Source organism: Diadema antillarum, unplaced genomic scaffold (assembly GCF_040938485.1).
Source record: "Diadema antillarum isolate AM-2024a unplaced genomic scaffold, OU_Dant_1.0 seq00001881_RagTag, whole genome shotgun sequence".
Lineage (NCBI taxonomy): Eukaryota > Metazoa > Echinodermata > Echinoidea > Diadematoida > Diadematidae > Diadema > Diadema antillarum.
Window position 1 is genome coordinate 1,269 of NW_027272549.1, and position 15,443 is coordinate 16,711.

Here is a 15,443-nt window from a genome sequence, read left to right on the forward strand (position 1 = left end):
AATCTTCCATCATCAATTGTAAACAGTCCCTCTTTGGATATGAAAGTTCAAAAAATATTGCTATTAGTTCCATACTCAGTGTGCTTCTCATATCACCAAGTTGGTGTGGATGTATCTGCAGAAGACCATAGCTGACCAAACCATTCTCATTCAGAAGTGTATAATGTGCTAGAAACAAGACTGCAACGTAAGTGGGATGTAATAGGGTTAATTCTATCTTATCCATTCTCCATTTCAGACTAATGCCCGAGATACCTAAGTGACCAGCTGAAAGTCAACACCATCCCATCACCCTCATTCATCATGAAGGGAATGGCCCAGTATTTCTTCTTCAGTCCAAATGTGACAAACCTCCTCTTCAAGGGTTGGACCATACCAACTGGGGCCGTAACATCTCCCAGAGAAAAGGCCATTGCGTGGATATTGCGTAAGATACAAGCCAGTTCAAATCATCGACTCTGGTGGATCCTAGCTGCCATGTGCAAACTTTTTCAGTTGCCATCATTGCGGGGAAACATTTTTTTTTTTTTTCTGTCAAACTGATCAGCAGTTTCAGTCAATTGGTGATTGTTTCTTGCAAAATTCTGTGCTAGTATCTTTAACATATTGCTACATAAAAGATAAGTTCCATAGCAGGATGCAACTCAAGGAAACAAAAAATGCCAAACTGCCATTTGATGCTGGAAAGATTAATTGCTAAAATTTGTGTTTTAGTTTAGTAAAGCAATAGATTGCTGAAACTTCAAAAACCTTTGCAAGTGATTGATCCTTAGATTAACACTTTGTAGTTCAATATTAGCAGTCCTCTTTTTCTCTCAGATTTACATTTATTGTGTGTGTTTTTTATTTCTTGTACAACAAGTTCCATCAAGGTTATCTCCAATGGAAGATATGCAGTGGAATTCAGAGTTGCCAATTTAATGATCAATGACAAGATGCTAATTCATTTTGTGTAGCAAAATTCCCCAGGACTTGATAAATGAAAGAACTCTTTGTGAGAGACTATATCACCAGTGTTCCATATTTTCCCCTTATTCTTATAACCATTTCACAGCGTTTGTCCTTACCTGCCTACTCTTCTTTGTGGGATCTGTGGTTCTGGAGGCTTTGTCAACTCTGGGTGTGTACCTGACCCGTTGCTATGCAACCAACCCCCTCAAAATGAAATGGACCTCCTCAATCAACACCAGGTCGCCCCTCCTAGCTCCACTTCAGATCCCAAGCAGTGTCTCCAAGGTCAGAAAGAGAAGGTATGTTTACAGCAAACAAGCATCCTTTAAAGGTCCTGTTTACCTTTGGGAGCAGTGATTTCAAATATTTTCAAGAGATCACGTTTGATGCATACATGTAGGTCAGTTGTATCACAAAACATCCTACCATAATAAGATTTTTGCAATAAAGCTTAAATATAAGGAGATATTTTTCTCATTAAATGTAACTGTAGACGGTTTAGTCTGGAAATATTTCTATTATATAACTATTGTTCACATTTTGTGTATTTAACAATACTTATCATCAGTTATACTGGTTCAAAGTTTTACATTGGTTGTTTCTATCCCTAACTCACATTTTAGAACTATTTTGAAGTAATAATGCTGGGTTTTCGTTTCATCTGCAAATGGTAAATTATTCCTTTAAGGTCTTCAAACGCAGTTCCACCACAAAGTGGAGCTGACTTTAATGAAAAGAGTAGGATTGAACAATGAAATATGATGGTAGCATTTCATCAAACTCGGCTGTTTGAGAAATTATTTGTAGAATTTTTAAAGTTTTATATATCTTTAGAAAATTATGATATTAGTCACCACTGCATATCCTATCAATGCAACTCACTTAGGATTGTGATGTTATTACCTCATAAATTTCCCATTTACCTGGTTACAAAGCTTAAATAAACTTTCTTATATTTGAATTAAATCCGACAGGATAATTGTATTCTGTGCATCAAATCATTGTAAGCATCTGCTACACAGCGATGATGGCTTTTAGAGTGAAAGGGGGTTGGAGTTGCTCAGAAAAAAAGGGAAGAAAATTGCAAACCCTTAACACCAACAACCTTGTATTTTCCAGGGGTTGTTTACCCACAGGATTCCTTCTCATTCACCCATTGCCCTCACCTGGAACAATGAAATAGACCCCCCCCCCCCCCCACACACACACTTTCCCATTTTGCGGGTCAGCCCCCACCACATTAAATATCTTTCTTTGGCTACTGGAGTTTACTTCATCTATCAGAGGTCACCTTGGAACATGGCGTGGCTTTCCCCTTTCAGAACATAATAAGATTGCACTTAAACTCCCGAAGACATTTTGTTCATGCAGGATAAGGATTCACATAGTTGATGGACCGTAATCAAAAGTCAGCTATTCATTACAGAGAGATAATGCTGTTGGCTTTATTTTTGATATTGTTGTTGATGTTGTTTTTTCGTTGCAGTATTGTCACTGTTTTCATTATGGATATCCATGTCACACACACTGAATTACGTACAGTCAACTCTGTGTAATTTGAAAATGTCTAGGTTGAATTTTGCATTTATTCCAATGAAATTCTTGGGGCCAGATCAAAGTTGAAGAAAATTCTCAGGAAAACTAAACTGTATGACAAATTATGACTCATGTCTCATGAGGCTTGCCTGAAGTAAGTCCTGTATCTGTCCTGAAGTCGGAACAGACATGACATGCTCAGAGTTGACTGGACTGTGTATATGTAGCAAAATAACTACAGAGTTACATCTATGTTCTTATTCGCTGAACAGAAATAAGTTTTGCTCTTTCTCTCTCTTGTGTATGATTCAAGTCCATGCCAATCCTTCCACCTTCCATTTATTTCTGATTTCCCAGATGCAAGATCCACTTCGGCCGATCTCTGGTGCACATACTGTCCGTCACCCTCGGCTATATGCTGATGCTGGCCGTCATGACATACAACGCCTATTTCCTTGTTGCCGTGGCGCTGGGCTCTGCCCTCGGCTACTTCCTGTTTGCGCCCTTCAGGAGGCCCCCACCGAAGAAGGCGCCGGAGGTGAACCAACGAGCCCAGCGTGACGACATGACCCGCAGCGGACATATGGACCCCAGTGGTGATGACACCCCCAATGTGCAGTTTTATGGTACAATGTAAGAGAGGCTAGAACTCTGAGTCACTTGATAAAGTGCGGCATTCTTTTTGTTATTGTTTTTTTTTTTTTTTAGAAAGAGAGAGATAAAGAGAGAAAGGGATAGAGAGAGAGAGAGATAGAGAAAGATAGATATACTACTTAATTGATGATTGATGGTACTACCACAGCACTAATGCTAACATGGGTGTGTATAGTGTATAACAGCATAAATTTTTCAAGTATGATAATTTGCACATTTTGAATAAAAAAAAACACCGAAATTTGCGAGTGATTGCATTTGTGACCGAGTACAACATTGATGGCATGAGAAGTAAGTACCTAGTACTTGCAATCCTTTTCAGGAAGCAAAGTTAATGAGTTCCCACCTTCGAGACAATAATCATTGCATTTCAGTCACAAAAGGCAATGTTTTGATGTGTAAATCATTTCATAACTTTCAGTCAACTTGTAGAATTCATGAAAATAAAACCTTCATGAAATGTGTTGCACATACAGTATCAAATCATCACTTATGAATACTCAATTCCAGACTTGTGAATTTATGATAAGAATATTTTGAACATGTTTATCTTTTGCCCCGAGAAATCAAAACCAAACAAAGAAATATAGAAACAAACACCCCCCATTGAAAAACAAAACAACCCAACACAAAAACAAACTTACTAGATGATTTTATTTGTTTTGACCTCAAGTGGTGAGGAAAGATTATACCATTATACATTACATTGCAACCTGTTTCAAATGTACAAGATAAACCAGCACAGTATCAATTATATGTGAAGGGAATGTGCAACTTTGTTTTATTTCGGATTTGATGCTTTATGTACGTAGTTTGTCTCCATGTACATACATGTATTGATATGATATGTTTGCATTTTGGGAGACTTTGTTAGGAATATAAGGACAAAAAGAAAGAAAAATCTGACAAAGATGCTCAAATCTGCCCTTCATGGTCATCAATACAATGTAAGGCATGTATATGTATGTCTAGTTGTCAAATTAGTACATTAACATGCTATTTTGTAGGAAGGGAATTTAATAACAAATTGAAGTAATTATGTGACAACATGGAACCCTTGTCATATTTCTGGGAGTAGAAAATATACAAATGACTGTCTCGTATCTTCAGTTCTCCTATAAACCACTGATCAAAATGATTGAGTTGAATGTACTTATCAAGAAATAGGGTTTAAAGATGTGGCAAGAAGTTTTTTTTTTTTTTTTTTCATTTTCATTCCTGTACATTATGTTATTGGGTTTACAGAATTCATAGAGTTGCATTACATACAACAACAAAAATCTCTGTAGGCCATATATTCCTGTTTCTATTCATGCTTAAAACGAACATGTTATTATATTTATTGTTGTTTTTTTTTAAACAAGTTTTCATTATGGCGATGCATGTTTGTTGTTGTATATACTAACATTTTCATGTGTATTTCCCTTTGCCCACACTGGCAAATCTTCAGAGACGTTTGTGAAATGAAGAAAATGAAGCAAATTCTGGTGTCACAAGGCAGTATCACATGAGGCATTAGCATGCGCGCTGTCTACTATAATGTTATGAAAATCTTTCAAATGCATTTTGTACACTTGTTGTTCAGATTTCGATTTTTTTTTTCTGTTCAGTTTGATCAAAGTATACAAATTTATCAACTGAAGCGCGTGGACTGTATCTAAAATATATTATGTACACTTTTATATTTTTGTAATCTCAAGGTTTGTATATATTCATTTTGCTATTGATCTCTCTTCTGGAGAGATGAACTGCAGAAGTTTATTTCCTTGCAAAATGTATCATAATTCCAAAGAGGTGAATCTATTTATGTGATGCCAACTCAGCTTAAGATTAGCTCATGTAGCAGTAAATGAATGCTGTTTGTAAGTGACTAATATGACAACAAGAAGAGCAGTTTTTGGTCAGGTAGTCTGTAAAATGTGAATTGCAACCACTGGGCATGACTGCTGTTGTGCACTAATGTAATCTTACCACTATGCTGATGACCATAGTTAAGAGAGAAATGAGACCCCAAATATATCTGTATAACCCATTTAAAAAGTGATTGATACGAGAAAGTGAGGAGGTGCAGTTCCATAGAAATGGAAAAAAGAGGATTTAAAGATTAGGGTCACTCAGGCATGCTGGGCAGAAGTATCAATAAAAATTCCAGTGAAAGTAATATCCATCCAGAAAAGATATGGTCCAGTAAAGTGGCTATTTCACAATATCTCAGTTTCCTTTGTGTTTGAAGCCACCAAATTTGTCAGTAGGTAGAGAAAGATTTCTTTCCCACGTAAGAGAAATTTAAGCAATTTGGATCTGTCAACCCAAATCACATATTTTGGTCAATTTTGGAGAATCCTAATCTGATACTTTTTGTGGGTTTTGAGCTGGCTGGTAACATCTGTTGATTAAGTGAATGCAGGAATACTACAAGTATTAAGAACATCAGCGAAGTTTGATGAAAATCAGACAATATGTTTTAAAGTTCTGAAGTTTTCAAAGTTTCTGTACAGTACTGCAACTGTTGGGTAAGAAGACTAAAATTTGTGATGTCACAAATGGAAAATATTAAAAAAATCCACAAAATTTCATATTCTATGAAAAGTACACATTCTTTCCTTGTGTTACTGACAAATGTTGAAGGCAATATCGTTCCCCTACCTCCTAAAAAAGAGGAAAGTCAAACATTCTTTCATTATGCTAGAAAAATGAAGATATATTGTCAATTGTTGAGTTAGCATTTAAACTGCGCACTGCTTTCAAAAGCTCTAATTCATCCAAAGCAAGCAATTTGTGTATCTTAATGACAATAATTTTTTTTTTTCTCTCTCTCTACCTATCAATGAAAAATACTTAAATATGATGAGAAGATACAGCACCAGACCATAGAAGTGTTTCTGGGACTTGACAGGACGACATTGATCCTGTCTTCATGTTTCATGCCAAAGCAAAGCTTGTACATATGCATTTCTATATATGAGTATTCATTTGTCTTTAAAACACATGTGCAGTATGCTACTTTGTAGATAATGGAGCAGTAGATCTGTGCAATAAAAGTTTGCTAACGCTTCTTTGCTATCATCTCAGACTTGTGTGTGCATCGTTTTATCTACGATACATGTATTTGAATTCGTAAGAAGTTTGAAAGAGTACTGTGTAACATGAAGGAGGGGATTGCTATCAGTAGAAACAGTGATGTAATTACCATGGATTTCACACCTTAGAGATGTTTGGTCTGTAGCATCCATGGTAATCACAGGTTACCATGAGAGGTCACAATGCAAACTAAATGACAATGCAGCCCAATGGTTCATTTTGTTATTGGTACATGTATTAGCTTTAACACCTTGCCCGAGATAAGAGAATATGATCAGTTAAAACATATCATGATCACTAACGCAATTATCTTCTTTATCATTATGATCGCCATCACCACAATCACCACAATCATCATCTTCATCATCAAACCACAATCATTATTGTTGTCACCTCTCAATCTTTATCATAATTATCAACACCACCACTATTACCACCATCATCACCACCATCATCAGCACAATTGTAACTGTCATCATCAACACAATTGTAACTGTCATCATCAACACAATTGTAACTGTCATCACATCTTCACCACCACCAGGTACTATACAGCCATCTATTTAAATGCACTAAACATTGATTGGAGAGCTTGAAGTGAATTCCTGGTAACTTGGGGAGCTGTATCAGTTGATCCAATGTGCTGTCATCAAATTTACAATTACAGTGTATGCTGCATATTGTACCCTAAAACACACACACACACACACACACACACACACAAACAAACATACATACAAATACAGTGTATGAGCATATAATATGGCTCTTTGTTGTGTATTCACTCACAGCCATCAAGTAAATACACGCAATTCGGGGTTGAGTTTACACGTTGCTGCCAAGTACTGTACATAACTTTATAGTTCATACAAATTTGTTTTTGTAATCCAAAATCTAAAACCTACAATATTCTCATTCATCAGAATGCCACTTATGGCCATACAGCCATATGGATATTTCATAACTAGATGAAAATTTCCATGTGATTTGTCTTCACAGCTTCTGCATAATTCACTTCTCCCAAAGAAATCTATATTCAACTAATCACAATCACTCACCAAGGGATTTGTACACAATGATTAAGCAACTTTCCTTTGCTGTAAAGTGTACATTTATTTGACATATTGACCACAATTTTCTGTGATCAAGTGCATACACGTACAATGTAAAGATGTTAGTACAACACCTCTCAAGAGTCACTTTGGCAAGAGTCCAAGACTTGCTCATATAGATCTTTCCATGCTGTTCCATAAATCTCCTTGCACAGTGTCGTACATCAATGCTAGCATGGAGATTGAAATGCTGCCTATGCCCTATGTTTCCACACAATTGTCATACAATAATATGCCAGGTCAGTGAAATATGTTGCACACTCGAGAAATATTTCTCTTTTCCATCACATAATTATAATGTAATGCCCACTTTCTTTAAAACAGGCCATGGTTTGTGGGTATGTTGTTTAAAAAGATCAGTCTGCCCTGGTCTACATGGATTTTCTTGATCAAATACATGGACTGGCTCTAAACTGACCCCTTCAGATCATCAAAACATATTCGTGAACAGAAGAAACAATATCTATGATAAAAACCCTATGGAAAAATTTCACATTTTACGCCATGCTACGTCAAATTTCATCAGGAGAGAACATTTCTATAAAAAAAACAACAACACACATACAACTATCGTGAAAGTATACTACAGATGTATTTGGTAATATTCAAATTTCCATCTTTTACATTTTATTTCATTCAAATTTCCGTCTTTTATATTTTATTTTATTTAAATTTCCATCTTTCATAACAAAACTTTTGAGGAAGAATAGAATGAGTTGCAGAAGATAAATGTATCTGTGGCAGGCTTCCACGTCACAAATGGCTTTTATGCTGCTAATATTTTCACATCCACAGAAATGGATTGGAAAACCACTGTCCAAAAGTCAGCCTGCTTATTAGCAGCAGCACTTCACCATGACTGAATCCAAACCAGATAACATAGCCTCAGTTCAGAAAGGTTTAAGGATGTTTCACAAAGAATTAAGTAAATCTTAGAAGGTTAAGGTCAACTTAAAATCATGGTATGCCACTCACTGGTTTCCCCGTTCAGTTTTATCTAATGTTTTTAGAATCCACCAGAAATTGTTATCAAAATTTTCAGACAAATTCCACTGTCATATTTTGTACATCAATGGCTGCATAAAAAGTCTCCACAATTTTTCGTGTTCATTGGGAAGATAGAATACCATTGAACGCACACACAGCATACCATAATTTTAGGTGGATCGGAAGTTTTTAAGATTGACTTTAATTCTTTGTGAAGCACCCCTAGGGAATCAAAGAACATATAACTCTGAGACACAGCGGGTATAGAAACCAAGTGGCAATATTGTCAAACACAGTGACCATCTATAATGATGTATTCACCCATTTTATATCACTCTCACTCCCTACGCTAATCTAAATTTGCTTTCACCACATGAACTTCAAAACTTCCCGAACGGGAAGCGAAATGTCTGCACAAATAAGAATTTGCAGCTTTTTCATAGTGGGCTGAAAATGAACTTAGAAAATTCAATACGCAAAGTCCCAACATTCATTGCACACAGAGCACTGCTGTGTACTCTGCACAATGATTCACACTTTGGACAAAAATATGGCATTTGACAACTTGGTGGAAATATTGACGTACTGCACCACCTGACATTCAACTGTAAGATCCATCATGTAATCCAATGAGCAGCAAGGACTGTAAATATTTCTCTTTATCTTCCTCTCCTGTCTCTCTCTCTCTCTGTCTTTATATCTATCTACCTACTTCTTCACCTCTCCATATTTCACTGGGAAGAGAGACGGATGAAAAATAAATAACTTCCCAAATGACAAGAGAGATGTGGAGAATGAGCTGAACAGTTCATGTGCTACACTGACAACACAGTATCTGTCTGTTAGTTATCACTGCAATGAGTGACGCTTTCATGAATGCACTAACAGGTATGCTGTAGAGACAGTTCAGAAGACTCTGTCATAGTTTTGATCAGCAGGAACGTGGCTGGGTCTGTTGGAGGGGTGTGCGTGGTGTGGGTTGCGCTGGTTGGTGGAACTGTGGGAGGGATGAGGGTGCTGCTGGATGCGTCGTCGCGGAGTCAGATACTCAAACATGGATTGGTTGTGGGTGGAGAGCATCTTGGCCAGACTTGCTGGCATGGGGTCCGACCAAAAGAAGTCGTGATTCAGAGCCTGGTCGGCATCTATCCTCGACTTGGGGTCCAAACTCAGGAGCTTATCAATGAGGTCCAGCGCCTGATTATCCTTGACATAACTCCTCAGGCGATCCTTCACCTTCCGCTTCTGTCCCTTGGGTAGCTCCAGCGAGTTGGAGAGTTCCAGCTTATCGAGTCCCGGCCACACCTCCGCAGTGATGGAGCCACAAAGATGGCTTATGAGCGTCAGCTGATGCTGCTCCGTGTTACCCTGCATGATCGGGCTTCTAGTCCACATCTCCGCCATGATGCAACCTGCGCCCCACAGGTCGATGGCCGGCCCGTAGTTCCTCTCCCCGAGCAGCAGCTCGGGAGGGCGGTACCACAACGTTACTACCCGGTTCGTGTACCTGTTTGGTTGGTCAGCCTTAGGCAGGCTGAACGCCCTCGCTAGTCCAAAGTCTGCCAGTTTGAGGACTCCAGCTCTTGTAATAAGGATGTTAGCAGCCTTCATGTCTCTGTGGAGGACCTTGTTACTGTGGATGTAGTACAGTCCATTCAGGAGCTGCTTGATAACTCCCTTGATTTCGCCCAAGGAAAACTTGACATTGGTGTTGCTGAGGAGACCAGCAAGATCATGCTCGCAGAACTCGAACACTAAGTAGATGCTGCCCTTGTAGCGGTTGTAAGCAGTGGCTGGGTGTTGAATGTAAGCAAGTCTTGAATTAGAAGGAGTATGTACTTTCTTCATAAAAATATTGACAATCAATCAATATTTTTTTTCTAATCCTGTAAAATCTTAAAAGTGAACAATATTAGAAGCAAATGTCTCTGATGTACTTACATGTATCTATATGAAAACGTGTATATAATAATTGACATGCAAATCACACCATGGTGGCATTCTTTCAGAAACAATATTTGGACATAAAGGCCCATATTCACAAAGGGGGTACAATTGGAACCATGGTTTAAACCATCAACAATTTGTATGGAGCGCCAAGTGTCGCATGGCCTATTTCGTTACGAAATCAGTCATTTCGTCAACGAAATAATCATTTGTAATGAAATGACATTTCGTTGACAAAATGACTAATTTCGTAACAGAATAGGCTATGCAACACTTGGAACTCCATACAAATAGTCCATGGTTTTGGCCATCGTTTCAATTGTACCACCTTCATGAATTTGGGCCATTAGGTGTGGAAGTGGTCTACAGCACCTGTGCCTGTATATAGGCAAATGTTCCAGCAAAAACATCTCACCACTGAATCAACAATGGGAGGAATGATGAGAAAATACATTTCCTCTGCATCATCACACTTTGAAACACAGTCTATTTTTCCCCAGCTACAACCCATTTATCAAGACCAGGTACCCATTCAAAGACCACAAAATGCATTTCTCTTCAAAGTGTAAGCATATCTTGAATTAAAGGAGAATGAAATCCAAATACATTTATATACTGGGCATGTGAATTGAGTCCATGCAGCAACAGCAGTAGAAGACATCAGAGAAGTTTGAGGGAAATTGGACAATCCATTCAAAACTTATGAATTTCAGAAGACTAAAACAGTTTGTGATGTCACATATGGACAAAGATATAGACAAACTATGAAGAGAATTCCATATATTTAGATTATTCTAGCATAATGAAAGGTGCTTGACTTGCCTCTTTCAGAAACAAGGGGAATCCTATTCCCCTTTAATGTCATTTTCAAGAAAAGGAAACATGCACTTGTAATTGAAATAAATATGATAATAATACATTTGTGGAACTGTTGTAGTCTTCTCATGTAGTGATGGCAGCACTGAAACTTTAGAAATACATAACTTTTGAACGGATTGTCCAATTTTGGTCAAACTTTCACTGATGTGTTCTACTAATATTGCTGCATTTGCCCAATGCACATGTATATTTTTATACGGGTTTGACTCCCTTTTAATGAACCTGACTACGGTATATTGACAACCTGCCCATGATGACCACTTTTTCGTTCTCCTTTGGGTGGTCTTTATAGGCAGGTCTAACTCCACAATTGTTAACAAAACACTACCACGACTTTTTCAAACATAGATAGAATTTGTAAAAGTGCAATTTGTAGTACATTTTGGAAATAAACTTGATGACTGGGGTAAAACAACAATCAATTTAGGCAAATTAATTATTAAAAAAAGGTTTGTTTACAAACCCTTTGTTCGGCAAATCTCAAGCAGAGGAACAACATTATCATGGCGCAGGAGCTGCAAAATCTTGATCTCTCTCAGAGCTGTAATTGGAAACTAATAAAAGGAAAGCAAACAATAAAATGAAAGAAAATGAATGAAAAATGATGATGAACACATATACCATTGCTAACATATCATCTCTTAGGCAAGGAAAATTGTCTTCCAAGTCCAAGACTGTAAAACACTGCAAATACATATGGTGGATATACAGTGGACTCCCACTACAACAAAGTCCTCGGTTTTCTTTCATTATATCGAAATTTCATGATACCCAAACACATAAACGATTAAAAAAAAATAGAGCCGATAATTTTGCGACCTGGAATTTTATTTCCTTATAACCATGTTTGTTATAATGAGAGTGAACTGTACACTTTAGTACTCTGAAAATGTAGTGGGCAATTCCGCGGTTAGTAACGTTACATTTAAACAAATTTAGATATTTATTTTTACTACTAAATCCCCATTTATTCATTTCAAGTCAAAATCATGTTAAAAACATGTTCATCCTTCCCATATTTATGATATATAAAAGAATGAATACAATCCAATAAATATTAGAATTCCTATGGCAACTAAAAGGGCAGGTTAGTAACGTTACGAAAAACGGACATGACAAAAAAATCAATGTCTTGTAACAAAAAGTGTGCAAAAATTCAGGGTACTTCAAACAAAGTGTTGCATTAATTTCAATTATTGCATCATGACAAATGTTCACGCAAATATTTTTAGCAGTTCGACCGATAATTTATTAGCTAGACCCCCAAAAGCATGGTTAGTAACGTTACGGTTAGTAACGTTACATTTGTCCGAAGTAATTCTGCAGGTCATTTCACCCTTTTGTAATTGACGAAATGTCACATGACTTCTGGAGTATTTAAATGTATTTATCTTTTACCCTTTAGCAAAACTTTGAGGAAAAATTTTAAAAGGAACCCACTGTAATTTACATTTAAGTGAATTTCAGCATCCCCAGTCCCACATGTACATTTTAAATGATGGTTTCAGATCTCGCAAAACCAATAAATACGAAAAATAAAATCTACTGAATTTGAAAGCCCTTTATGATTGGTGAACATCCATTGCATTAGTTGTTACCTAAACTAAAGAGTAAGATAAAGAGGCACATTTCTTTTATCCATGTCATGTCCACCTAACTGCGGAATTGCCCTAGTACAAATGTAGTCAAAAAGACTTTGTTACTTCTATCCAAGTGGCAAAATAGCTAAATGTAGAGTGTTTTTTCCTTAATTCTTTACCATTATTATATATTTTTGTTCTTTCTTTTCTTTCTTTAGTGGGCAGCAATTGATTTTTCTCTTGACTATACAACAGATATTTAACAGCAGTTGCCTGAGATTTACACAGTCCTGCACAAAAGATTACCACTACATGAAGTATGGATGGCCCTATACTTACCCCTTCCTTCTCATTTTCCATGAGGACTTTCTTCAGGGCAACGATCTTATTCTTGTCTTTCTTGTGTTTTGCTTTGAATACCTCCCTGGAAGGATAAAGAACATATAATTCATCAAAATGTCAACAATCATATGATCCATTATGTACTAATAGCTGAAAGACAATTTTTTTATGGTGTGGCTTCAATGCTCTTGCATAATGGATACATTTGTAAGTGCCAAACTTTGCCCTTTCTGTTTCTCCCTGCCTTTTGTACCATCACTGCGATGGAGCTGTAAGCAGTGTAACAGTCTCTTCTTGAGAGTAGCAATACAAAGAAAGGGACAAAAATGTACATTTGCATTCATCCATCATTTGAGAATGCTGAAAGCCATGCCACGGGTCCACTACACTTTACCCTCACGACACTTCATCAGAGTAGCTAGTAATAGTGATAGGCATACTTTCATGCCTTACACAGATCTACCACGTCTCATGCCTAATAGGGGTCTTTCTAACACTCACGTCACTTGCATGACGAACTTTTCTTCATGCCTCACAAAGGAAAAATAAACAAACAAACAAAAACATGGGTTCCAATGATGGTCTAAATTAAACTAAAATAAGAAAAATCTCAGGAAAATCTTTTCTTTTCTTTTCCTCCCTTTATCAGAATAAGTCTAAGTAATAAATATCAGTCCGGGAAACCCGCTCATGAGGACCGCTCCTGCGTACGAGGACTGCCCCGCCTCATGAGGACCGCCCCCACGCCTCATGAGGCCCGGGGGGGGGGGGGGGGGAACGCCTCATGAGGCCCCCTATTCACTTCTTATTCATCTCACATCTGACGTATAAATTGTCGCAACTTTGCACAGTGATTTTTTGTTACACACACATGTCCACTATCCATGATGAAAAGAAGAAAAAATCCTGTCTGGGTTTTAATCAACCGATGCAGAGCGCCCATCAAAACACGGGCGCCAGCGTGTTCGCACAATGCAAGACTGCCACACCTAGCGGCCTGATCCGACTAGTCGGACAATTTATACCGAGTGCGGTACTCAGTCGCCACGTCTGCACTCGAGCATTGCCGCGCCGCCGCGCCTGGCGACACTCACGCCAGTAATCGCTCGCATTTCAGCATTCGCATGGGTCGTTTGACATCGCATTTAAATCCATGATTTTAGATATGATGCCTCAAACCGATTTTGCTCAAATTTCGTGAGTAACTAGGAAACTTGTGAAGCTTTATGGACATAATCAAGCGAATTGCCGCAGTCCTTTCATTTTCGCGTTGCATTGCAAAAAAGCGTGGAGACTCCTTATAAGGGGTGCCCCGGGGGTTACTTATAAGGGGGACGGGGTTACTTATAAGGGGGACGGGTTACTTATAAGGAGGGGCCCCCCTTGTGAGTGGGTTTCCCGAAGTGATATAGAGTAGAACTAGAAACTCATCTGTATTGGAAATTGTCATTGAAAATTCAACTGAAATTTAAAACGGTGTTTTGGTGTTGAACTTTTGATCTCAATGATAAGTGTCAATACACTACTCCTTGTGTACAGCAGCGACAGGGCTGCGCTGTGTATGTGTGAATGACTTACCCAAATGTCCCTTGTCCGATTTTTGCTATTCTTTCATACTTTGAGACTTCGTCACAATGCGGAAATTCTATGTTCTCCCGTTGATAGGGCTTCATTGCTAGTTTGTAGCCTTGGTTTTGGGATGGTACACCCTGCCCGGACTGTCCGGAAAACGATGCATTTTTATTTGACTCCGTCATCTTTGTTCTTGCCTCACACCGTCGCAATCCAGTACAAGTTAGGTACCACACGTAATATACGCGTATCGTAACGAATAAAGCAAGAGTATAGAAGCACTCTTTGAACACACATCGAATTGTAGCGGAAGGACTAATGGTTTACTTACTAGATACTCACGTACGACAAGTGCGTTATACGTACGGCACTACGTACCGGTATTGGTACATGTACCAGCTGCGTACGATAGCGCGGGCACGAAGGCGACGACGGTGGATATGATCGGAATAGGACAGAACTTACGCGAACGCTGCGCTATACAGTCACGCACGCCATAAGTCAGAACACTGAGTTTGTACTGCTTGCGTGTCTACTACAGGGCTCACACCCATAAATATTTCCCCATAGGGACGTGTGTTAAAAATCAAATTTCAAAAAATTCTGTAAAATAGCTGGGAGAAATGAGGTGTTTCAGCTTCACTAACCTGGATAAGTTAGATGTACCCTTTCATCCATCAAATTCTCAGGGTGGATAATTCAGTTCAAATTCTGTTCAGGGGTACGAAAAGCCAGACTACGAGTTCTTGTCACTCAAAAAGTCACCCATTTTCCGTGCACGTACCCAATGAAATATAGTCCC

The 15,443-nt window shown here is 38.1% G+C and overlaps 2 protein-coding genes across 2 annotated transcripts; one reads left to right on the plus strand and one right to left on the minus strand.

The window, feature by feature from the left end:
- Positions 1-240: 240 nt before the first annotated feature.
- LOC139712959 (uncharacterized) lies at positions 241-4,316 on the plus strand. Its single transcript, XM_071624741.1, has 3 exons — positions 241-427; positions 1,055-1,250; positions 2,845-4,316. The coding sequence occupies exons 1-3, from the start codon at positions 304-306 to the stop codon at positions 3,122-3,124; spliced, it is 600 nt and encodes a 199-aa protein (XP_071480842.1). The 5' UTR covers positions 241-303; the 3' UTR covers positions 3,125-4,316.
- A 4,685-nt stretch (positions 4,317-9,001) lies between these two features.
- On the minus strand, positions 9,002-14,826 carry LOC139712963 (cyclin-dependent kinase 9-like). Its single transcript, XM_071624744.1, has 4 exons — positions 14,648-14,826; positions 13,067-13,151; positions 11,611-11,701; positions 9,002-10,114 (listed from the first exon to the last, which is right to left on the minus strand). Exons 1-4 carry the CDS (start codon positions 14,824-14,826, stop codon positions 9,228-9,230), a joined length of 1,242 nt encoding a protein of 413 aa, XP_071480845.1. The 3' UTR covers positions 9,002-9,227.
- Between the last annotated feature and the right edge of the window lie 617 nt (positions 14,827-15,443).